The 11,030-nt window shown below is 33.9% G+C and overlaps 1 protein-coding gene across 3 annotated transcripts in view; it reads left to right on the forward strand.

The window, feature by feature from the left end:
• Vcan (versican) overlaps nt 1–6,764 on the forward strand; it is a 103,180-nt gene extending 96,416 nt beyond the window's left edge. For all 3 annotated transcript variants that reach the window (XM_040271749.2, XM_005315662.5, XM_040271750.2), the window contains 2 exons: nt 4,275–4,457; nt 4,601–6,764. In XM_040271749.2, the coding sequence (XP_040127683.2) occupies nt 4,275–4,457; nt 4,601–4,728 (311 nt within the window). In that variant the 3' untranslated portion in view covers nt 4,729–6,764. The remainder of the gene's footprint in view (nt 1–4,274; nt 4,458–4,600) is intronic.
• The last annotated feature ends 4,266 nt before the right edge of the window (nt 6,765–11,030 follow it).

An 11,030-nucleotide genomic window follows, 5' to 3' on the forward strand; every position in this document is an offset into this window, starting at 1 on the left:
CATTCAGTCTTTTCCTTATTTTTCTAATTGTTTGATCTCTGTAGGCATTATGGTTTTTAAATCATTCCCTTAGAATATTTATCTTATGCTTATAAACCATGAAACAAAAAAATGCCATCTTTGCCTCTTTAATTAAATACTTTGACGATGAGACAAAATAAAGGTATTTATAATGAAAGATCCATACTAAGAATTGCTTGGTTAACATTAAACAGAAAAAAAAAATTATCAAGAAAGCTAATTTGTAAACATGTGTTTATTACTGGTTGATATGTTTGAATTTCTAAAGTATGCTATATAGTCCTCTTCCCTAAACACATTGAAATTTCATAAAAATTTTAAATACTATTTTTTGTGATAGTATTAAAATATGATTATCTGGTCCAGAGGCTAAGATTTTTACCTACCTCTGGTAAGGGTGAATGGTTCAAATGCAAAACGTAAAACCCATTTGATTCATCTTCAAATATAAAAATAATAAAATTGAAAATACACATTGTATAAATATTCTAAGCAAGACTTAAAAACACCAATCTTAGACTCTAGTAGAAGAGAAGAAAGATACTTGGCTTTAACAGTGGCTGTTCTGCTGCTCAGTCTCAATATCCTGGCTCCATAAGAAGCTTTTCTGACCTGCCTCCTACTCCAGCACTTCTGTGGTGGAACTTGTACAAACAGCAAATCAAGTATCTGCTGTTTTATTTTTTCCTGTGCAAGAAGTTTCTACTAAACAATTTGTCTCTATCCACATGTCATGTTTGCCTTCTTAGGTCTTCCAGTAGCCCCTGGAGTCATGCTTTCTATTTATGGCCTAAACGTCCTTGTATTTCCTATAGCAGGGCTTCTCAACAGCAGTTCATCTGAATTTGAGCCAGATCGTTCTTAATGGTGGGAGGCTGTGCGGTACGTTGGAAAATGGTTAACATCATTCCTGCCTTCCATATTTTGAATGCCAGAGACACCCTCTACACTTCACATCTCCTCTGTATAGTGGCAGCCAAAAATGTCTCTAGACATTGCCAAGTGTTTCTGGGAAGGGGGAGAGTGTTGATGGAGAGGGCAAAAATGGCTGGAGAACTCCTGCCCTCCAGCCAAAAGAGGCACACACACAAAATGATGTTTTTACTCTTTACATTTTCCAATGGGAAATGAGTTTGATAAAGTGATGGTTCTATTTTATTGAAGGAAGAAACACTTATTATTTTATCTCCCCACTGTCTGATTTTTATTTACATACAATTGTGGTTTTTTCCTAATCAATGCCCAGAGGAGTTTTATAAATGTTTATAGACTTTTGTAAAACAGTCTTTTCTCCTTTCAGGTACTTTAAATGCCTTTAAGTCTAAGTCAACCTTAGCAGTTATAATTTTAATTAATTCTTAAATATGTGTAAAGAGGGTTATAATATGTAAGAAAGACTTTTTTTTTCAAAGAAGAATGCTTCATACACACCATGCAAGCATCTTTGGAGTACCTTTGGTGTCCTTCTAATTCCATTCATTTACTCTCCAATTCCCCCTCCTGAGACAGTGAATCAATTCCTTGGCACATGCTTGTATCCCTAAACGACAAATTGTTTATAGTTTTGTCAATGTTTGAACTTTATATAAGCAAAATCCTACTGTGTATTTTCTCTACCTTGCCTTTCTCATTGTGCAGCATTGTGTTTGTGAAGCTTATCTATGTTGATGCATGTAACTGATATTTCCTTTGTTTGTGCTGCTGTGGACCATTTCATTATGTCCATGTATTTTATTCATCAGTTCTCCCGTCAGTGGACATTTGGGTTATAGTTGGTGTTTATGGTAACATCATAGCAATGTTTCTATGAACATCTGTAAACTTGTTCTTGGTAGATTTTTGTTAAGTTTCTATCAGGTATATTTCCAGAAGTGAAGTTGCTGACTCATAGGATACATGTTATCATCAAATTTACTAGAAAATACCAAATTATTTACCAAAGGAGTTGTGCCAATTCACACTCCCAGCAGCTCTGTGTAAGAGGTCTTGTCACTCCATATCTTCGCCAACATTTGGTATTATTGGACTTGGAAATTTTTGCCAATATGGTGGGTATAAAACAATACCTCTGTGATTTAATTTAACATTTCTTCAATACTTCTCCCTGGATATCTTTTCAAAAACTTGTAGGTTATATATCGCTCTTATTTGGTAAAGTTTCTGTTTGTGTCTTTTGCTTATTTTTTATACTTTTGCTGATCTTCTACATATTAATTTGTAGTTATTTTTAAAGTCTTATCACTAATAACTGACAATTATATATGCTACAAACTTCTCCCAGTTTGTAACTTGTCTTTGACCTTATTTTATGGCTTCTTTTCTTTTTTTGGAAGTAGGGATTGAACCCAGAGATGCTCCACCACTGAACTACATCCCCAGCCTTTTTAGTTTTTATTTTGAGACAGGGTCTCATTAAGTTGCTTAGGGATTTGCTAAATTGCTGAGGTTGGCCTTGAACTTGTGATCCTCCTGCCTCAGCCTCCAGAATTGCTGGTATTATGGGTATATACCACTGTAACTGTCTTTTAGAGCATTTTTTGATGGATAGAATTCTTAATTTTGTCAAATACTCCTTTATGGTTTAAAGCTTTTTGTGTCTAAAAGAATCTATACCTACCCTAAAGTCATAAAGATATTCTAATATTATTTTTGAAATATTTTATAGTTTTATCTTTTATATTTATATACTTAAACCACCTGGAATTGATTTTTTTCATATATTCTCTGAGGTAAGGGACTAAATATATTTTTCCATATGAATTCCAACTGCCCAAGTTTTAAAACTACCCTTTCCCCTTCTCTACACTGTTGTTTCTATAAAATATCAAGACATCTGTGTGTGGATCTATTTCTAGTCTGTATTTCTGTCCTTGCCAATATCATACTTGCTGAATTATTTTAGCTTTTTAAATAATCTTCACATAGTAATAGTTTTAGAAGAAATCATTCAATTCTTTTCTTCCAATAATAATAAAAAAAACTTCTAATTCACCAGCATAGCACAGAATCACATATAATGAATGATCTAATTGATCATTTTAATCTTGGACCACTTGGATCTCATTCTCTCTGATGCTTGCTAGTATCTGAAGTCTCATATGGGCTTTTCACATTACAACAGAAGCAGTACACAGGTATCCAGATTGGAATCAAGCAAAACTAAATTAGAGAAACTAAACATTTACTTCAAACCCAAATTTGTCATTGCAAATTTATAAGCCTTCTGAAGATGCAAATAAGTCTAATAATTAAAAACTTTTAATATAAGGTAATACGGTTCTTGGTAGCCACACTCTCACTGAAGATTTGCATTATTCCTGAGATAAGTGAAATATTCTTATGGATCTGTGGTGTCAGAATTCCTCAACTATGGATAAGAGATGCCAGTTAAGGAGAATTATATTTAAGCTGTTACATTTCTATTAAAGAAATAATGCAGCACAACAATAAATTTGTAGAAATTTTAAAAGTATCATTTAAGTAAATATGCTAATATGGAATAGATATATAGGTTAATACAAATTTGATTGGATCATTTTTCCATTGCTTGAATTTTGAAATAGGAATTTTTATTTCTACTTTTAAAATTATTTCTATTTATGGCTAAGTTTTTTTGATGATTAGAATTTTTCATTTTAATTTAAAATGATAAATAATTATTTCTAGCTTTGACCTTATTGACTCTTCTCGAGAGTTTAAAATTATATTTGTAATTATAAAACTGAGGCATGATTACTACTTGTAATTTTAACCTGTTTCAAAACAGAATAGAAAAGAGCAAACAAACATAAGTGGAGTGTATTCCCCATTTTAAAACTATAATGTTATTATACATTGTACATTTTCTCAGGAAGAGATAATAAATAGCTAATTGTTATGAAGTTATTATTATCCCAAGCAAGGGTGGGTAATAAATAAAAATTGTGGGATGGTGTTGAGGACAGGTGCTTTGTAATTTGGAATTTTTCAGAAAAGTGGCCATGCCAAATGAATGTATGATTACTTAGTTTTATGGTTCTTTAATAAAATGTGATTCAAGTTAACTTAATCTGAGATTCAAACTAGGCCCAGAGACTCAAATTAATTTTTATCTTGAACAATTTTTAATTTTGATTCTAGATGTTTGCCTTTTATGAAGGTGTCTGGTTTGGTGTTATAAGACAAAGAGGAAAAGAAAGAGAGAGTGAGTGTGAGATCCACACTCATTGAAATACTTAGATTATTTGGAAATAACCAAATTTACTTTTCCTTAGTTGCTTGCGGCCAGCCCCCTGTTGTAGAAAATGCCAAGACTTTTGGAAAGATGAAACCTCGTTATGAAATCAACTCCTTGATTAGATATCACTGCAAAGATGGTTTCATTCAACGCCACCTTCCAACCATCCGATGCCTAGGAAATGGAAAATGGGCTATGCCTAAAATTACCTGCATGAACCGTAAGTGGTCCTTTAGAAAGAATGGACAACCATGCTATAACCACTTCTAGATCCTCATTTTTCGGCTGTGGTATGGATAGTTTAGGGTATGGAGCAAGTAATATTGTTGTGTTTTCTTTCTTTCTTTCTTTTCTTCCATGTAGCATCTGCATACCAAAGGACTTATTCTAAGAAATATTTTAAAAATTCCTCATCAGCAAAGGACAATTCAGTAAATACATCAAAACATGATCATCGTTGGAGCCGGAGGTGGCAGGAGTCCAGGCGCTGATCCCTAAAATGGCGAATATGTGTTTTCATCATTTCAGCCAAAGTCCTAACTTCCTGTGCCTTTCCTATCACCTCGAGAAGTATTATCAGTTGGTTTGGATTTTTGGACCACATTCCAGTCATTTGGGGTTGCTGTGCTCCCAAAACATTTTAAGTGAAAGTATTGGCATTTAAAAAGAAAGCAAACACAATGAAAGTAAATGAGGGCAGAAAGTGAGCGTTTCCAGCCTATTCGATTTCTTTAGTTTTCTATTTGTCTTGGTGCAGACCATTTCATCACGTCCACCAGCCTACTGTACTATTTAAAACACTCAATTTTAGCACCAGTGGCCATGTAAATAAGATGATTTAATGTTGATTTTAATCCTGTATATATAAAATTAAAAAAAATCACACTGAGTTCTGGCATATTTAATGATGATTATGGAGACTTTACAGGTCTTTAATCATTGGTTTGGCTGCTTATATGTAGTTTGTTTAGGCTGGAAATGGTTTCACTTGCTCTTTGACTGACAGCAAGACTGAGGATAGATTTTCCTGGGCAACTAGCAAACAAAACCTTGGACCGCACTGCACCCATCTCAGTCAGAGGTGCCGTTTGCCTCCGAGTGATGCTAAAACCTGGCTAACGGGATCCTGATGGAACTAAGGACTCCACTGTGGACCTCTTCTTTGCTGCATCCCTTTTTCTTCACTCACAAGAAAGGCCTGAACAGAGGACTTTTCTATGACCAGGAGCATTTTTTTTTAGGGGTCAAAGTGCTAATTATTAACTCAACCAGGTCTACTTTTTAATGGCTTTCATAACACTAACTCTGGTAAGGTTACAGATTCAAGGCATTTCACATGGATAGAGACTGAGGGCTCTGGAGGGTGGGGGATTGTTAAAACCACACACATGCAGAAAAAAAAAGAGAAATTTTGTATATATAACCATTTTAATCTTTTATAAAGTTTTGAATGTTCATGTATGAATGCTGCAGCTGTGAAGCATACATAAATAAATGAAGTAAGCCATACTGATTTAATTTATTCGATGTTATTTTCCCCAAGACCTGAAAATTGGTGTAGTATGCTAGTTACTTTTCAGTGTTAGCCTTTATACTTTGCTCACACAGTTTGGAACATATAATAGAGGTACTTTGTCCCTGATTAAATAATGTGATGGATAGAATGCATCGAGTGTTTACTATGAAAAGAGTGGAAAAGTGTATGGCTTTCAGCAAGTGGTGTTTGCCCATGTCCTGAGTGTTTTTGTAGAAATAGTGTGGGCATTTCTTCCCATCAGGTGGAGTGTATATGTGGAAATTTCTCCTATCTCTTCCCACTCCATTTTCTCCTTCCTATTTGAATAAAGTGACTGCTGAAGATGACTTTGAATCCTTTTCCACTTAATTTAATGTGTGAAGAAAAACTGTAATGGGAAGAAGGCATTTACAACTCTTTCCCTAATTTCAGTTACAGCAACATTAAGAAGGGTAGACGACAAATAAAATGCAAATAGGAATGACACATGTCTGAGGAGATAGACATGTGTAACCTGATTTAAATATTACGCAATGTATACAGGAATTGAATGATCACATGATATCCCATAAGTATGTAACCCTTTAATGTTTTTATGTATCAGTATAAAAAATTTAATTTAAATTTTTAAAAAAAGGGAAAGAAAACTTAGAATAACAGCAGATGGGAGTTAACCCAACATTGATTGTTTTTCATCAAAACTCTTTGGCTTAGAAAGAATGACTATAGCTCACAATCATACAAGGTGTCTTTAAGCAAGTTCCCTTGGTTCCTGCATTAAATGTAACCCACCCTTAGATGTTCTAGAGCACAGAAAAACATGGTGTTGACCTATTAGGTTTTTGTTTTTTTCTTTTTTCATTACAATGCACATAATACTTTCTTGTATTTATATTATAACGTGTATAGTGTAAAATGTGAATGACTTTTTTTGTGAATGAAAATCTAAAATCTTTGTAACTTTTTATATCTGCTTTTGTTTCACCAAAGAAACCTAAAATCCTTCTTTTACTCTACTGTGACTTGTCTGGTTATTTATAACTTTAAATCCCGATGTGCACCAACATTTTTATATTATGGTTCCATCATAGAGAAGCAGCTTCTGACTTGGATGAAATGATTGATGTCTATAAAATGATGATTATATGTGTACTTGCAAAAATTCAGTAATTCTGGTAGTGTTTTTATATACATACTATGCATTAATCTCAAACACAAAAGAAATATGCAATAGGAAAAGTAAAGCTCACATTAGAGACTGCTTCCTATGAACCAGGCCAGGTGTTTTGCATACATTATCTCACAAAAGGTAGATAAAAGGCATGCTGTTACTGTTTGATGAGGGATCTAGCAGAGTGATATCAAATTATGTGTCTAAAAGTACATAGTTAGTGTGTAGTGGAAGCAGATATTCTCTACAGCCTGCATGCCATTCCCAAGAAAAATGTAAAACATTATGTTCCTTATTTTTATATATTTAGGAGCTCAATTTACTGGATAAATGCTCATGTCTAAATCATTATCAGATGTCAAAGACATCAAGTTCTAATCTATTCAGTTATCCATCTAGTCCTTCATTTTTTATTTGTTTACTATTTCCTAAATCTTTAGTGTGTGCCAGGCACTGTGCTATGCCCAGAGGATTCATCAGTGAATGAGCTAGACATGTCTCTACCCACATAAAGTTTTTTATACTGGATAATATTCTATGGGAAGTATATGACAGCCCATTTTTTTATACAGCATCTATATTAACAATCTGAAAGAATTCATTATATATCATGATGTTGTATAGGAGCTATTGAAAAGCACAAATGTGGGTTGAAAATTATTTTGAGGTTTCTTTTTTGGAATATCAAAACTACTCAGGGAGTCAAACATGAATAGACATAGAAGAGATTCTCTTCATTTTTGAGCTGTCCTTTCTGTGCATATCCCATCATTTCTTTTACACAGAAGTTGAATATAAATGACCCACGGAAGTATGCAGTCATTTGCATCATGCAAATATGCCTTTATTAAATTTGGAATCCTCTTACTTTTTGATGTATTTAGGTACAAATAGTGGAATCTGTGGGATGTTCGGAACACTGGGACAGAGTGAGAAGTTTAGAGAGACTTGTATTATTCAAAGTCAGCAAGAGGTGGTCTTTTGTAAAGAAGTGGACATTTTTAAAGACTGTCACATCAGGAAGAAGTATGTGCCTCTGTCATGGGGGGCTATTAAGAGAGGTGGGCTTTCCATCTGGAAATAGAAAAGAGTTAAGAGAGATTTTATAGGGAGAAATGTCATTTTAGTGTGTTAGTAACTAGACCATTGCTGATCAGAAGTGAATTTTCAATATATTGTAGGGAGCAGGAATTAGATTAGCCATGAGCCAATTGCCTAGAAATCATTTCTCATCTACAACAAAGTTATCAAGTTTGGAAGTGGATTGAAAAAATGCAAATAGGTTGTAAAAATGGTTCAGAGTTGATTTTGTGCATGATCTTTGCAGGATTATTCCCCAAGACAAGAATCTGAGACAAAATATGTCCTAGGTAACAAATGTTATCAAGTAATTGAATATTCAAGGATATCCATTTTTATGTGCTTCTTTTTATTCTGCCTAATATTAGAGGTGCAGAGAAACAGTTTTTGAAGAGCAATGTCCACAATGATGTGTTAGCTCTCATATTGGTGCATCTTTTTGTTTTCTGCGCTGCAACTCATATTTGCTAAACAAATCAGAATAATTTACCCGAATGATCCTTTCTAAAACAAGTCTAAACAGAAAGTTTATAAAGGTCGTTGAATGAGTCATTCAAGACTGTATAATCTTTTCCTACCATTACTCATTTCTATGTGTTTGGATCCCAGCTGAACAAGAAAGAGCAAATGCCAAAATAGAACAAGAAAGGTTTTTGTTAAGGTGTTTACAGAATAAGCAAAGTCTGAGTTTTAATTGAAATTTAATTCAGAATTTAGTCTGAGTCCCTCAAATGATCCCTGCCAAACTTTATAAAAGTTCACCTCCTTAGGCAGTTACTTTTAAATTATTTTTGATAGTGTTTATATAAAAATAAAAATTTAAAACTGTATGTACCCCCTCAAATTTTAAATTATCAACAAAATTTGGATTTCATCAAGAAGTTAAATGATTGTAAAAAATATATGTCATTTTTGGCAGGTTTCAAATGTTACCATTCTAAAATATACACATACATCATTCTTTTAAAGGTATTCAATGGAATTTAGATATCACAATGATTTCTTTCTTTTTCTGTTTTGGTAGGGAGGGGTACAGGAGATTGAACTCAGGGCACTAGACCACTGAGCCACATCCCCAGCCCTATTTTGTATTTTATTTAGAGACAGGGTCTCACTGAGTTGTTTAGTGTCTCGCTTTTGCTGAGGCTGGCTTTGAACTCGTGATCCTCCTGCCAGGTTCCTGAACTGCAGGGATTACAGGCGTGTACCATCATGCTGGGTGAGATATCACAGTAATTTAATATGTACATACCACTATTCTTTTAAGAAAAACTTGAAGATTTTTAGGTAGTCAGAAATTTTACATATGTTTTTAAAAATCTTCTTTGGACTCAGTGTTTTCATTAGACCCTCCCCATGGAATTTTTCTAAATATTAAACATTTACATGTTTGAAAGTGTTCCAGATATATATGCATCAAAATTTGTACTTAAAATTTGAAAGTTAAGTTTTTCTTATGAACCTAAAGCTATAAAAGTTAGCAATTTCCTGGACTGAGCTATCATTATAATTTATTGATGTATAATTTATTGATCAAAATAATATAAAACATTATAAAATTTGAAAGATAATTATATAAATTTAAAAAATGTATTAGGAACACATCTTAGTGAGATATAACTGGAGATGTTTTTCCCAATTCACTTTTCCATGGATAAACATAACTTACAATTAGATTGTAGCATGGTTTAGCAGCTTCTATTCCTACTCTGTTTTTATAGACTTAAATACCGGGATTTTTTTTCTTCCACATAAATAACTAGATGGAAATGGTAGTTTTATTACACAGTGCTACCCAATTCTTTATGCTCTTAAAGACTTATTGGCAAAAGTTGTATGGTAGGCTCAACATGGTGGCATATGCTTGTAATCCCAGCAGTTCGGGAAGCTGAGGCAGAAGGATTGCAGGTTCAAAGCCAGCCTTAGCAACTCAATATGATCCTAAGTGATGCAATGAGACCCTGTCTCTAAATAAAATGCAAAAAATAGGGCTGGGGATGTGGTTCAGTGGTTGAGTGGCCCAGAGTTTAATCCCTGGTATCCTCAAAAAAAAAAAAAAAAAGTGGTGTATGGTGTTCTATCAAAAGTTATTTTCCATTGCCTTTCAGCTATGGCACAATGAAGTTCTGATTTTTTCCAGAAACATTTGACTTGAAAAAAATTTCTTGCAGTTATAAAAAATCATTCATTGGCTTTGTTCAGAGATTTACATTCCATGGTAACACAACATAAGACTTGAAATTGATGAGTGGTGTGTTTCATTAGGTGGTTGGTTTTAAGTTATTATATATTTATTTAATGAAATAGCAAAAGGAAAGTTATTTGGCCTCTGGTTTTCAAAGTTTGTTTCCTGAAACAACAACATAGTATCTAGGAATTTGTAAGAAGAGCAAATCTTCAGACCCTACCCCACTGAACTGGAGATTTTGGGAAAAGCGACAGCAATCTGGGCTTTTGCAAAGCATTCCAGATGATTCTGACACATTCTAGAATTTGTTAGAATTAATGTAAAGAGAGATACAAAAGTGGAATTGCAGCCTCCACTACAAACATCATTTTTGGAAGATGAGTGTTAGGAAAGATGCCATATGGATGGTAAAGCTTTGGAAATTGCTTTCCTTGGTATGCCTATGAATTCCTTGGAGTATGTTGGCATACTTCCAATGTCGGCAGTCTAGATTTGGAGACCAGTACACTGCACAGTTTTATCAGGCTTCTAGTGCAGTGAGGGTCTGCATTTGTGAGCATGTGTTGTATCTGTCAGGTGGTTGTTACTTTCTAGCTTATGAATGGGTCTCCAGTTTTATAAAGAAGCATTGAGAAAGGCTTTTGCTAAAGGGAAAACTGAATAAAATATTGTGATTAAAATATCCATTTCTTAAAGACCTGTAGCAAAGTTTTAAATGCAGGATTTACAATAAATTTAAAAACTGAGGCCAGGCATGGTGGCGTACATCTGTAATCCCAGTGGTGGCTCGGGAGGCCAAGGCAGGGGGATAGCCGTTCAAAGCTGCCTCAGCAAAAGT

Source organism: Ictidomys tridecemlineatus, chromosome 1 (genome assembly GCF_052094955.1).
Source record: "Ictidomys tridecemlineatus isolate mIctTri1 chromosome 1, mIctTri1.hap1, whole genome shotgun sequence".
Taxonomy (NCBI): domain Eukaryota; kingdom Metazoa; phylum Chordata; class Mammalia; order Rodentia; family Sciuridae; genus Ictidomys; species Ictidomys tridecemlineatus.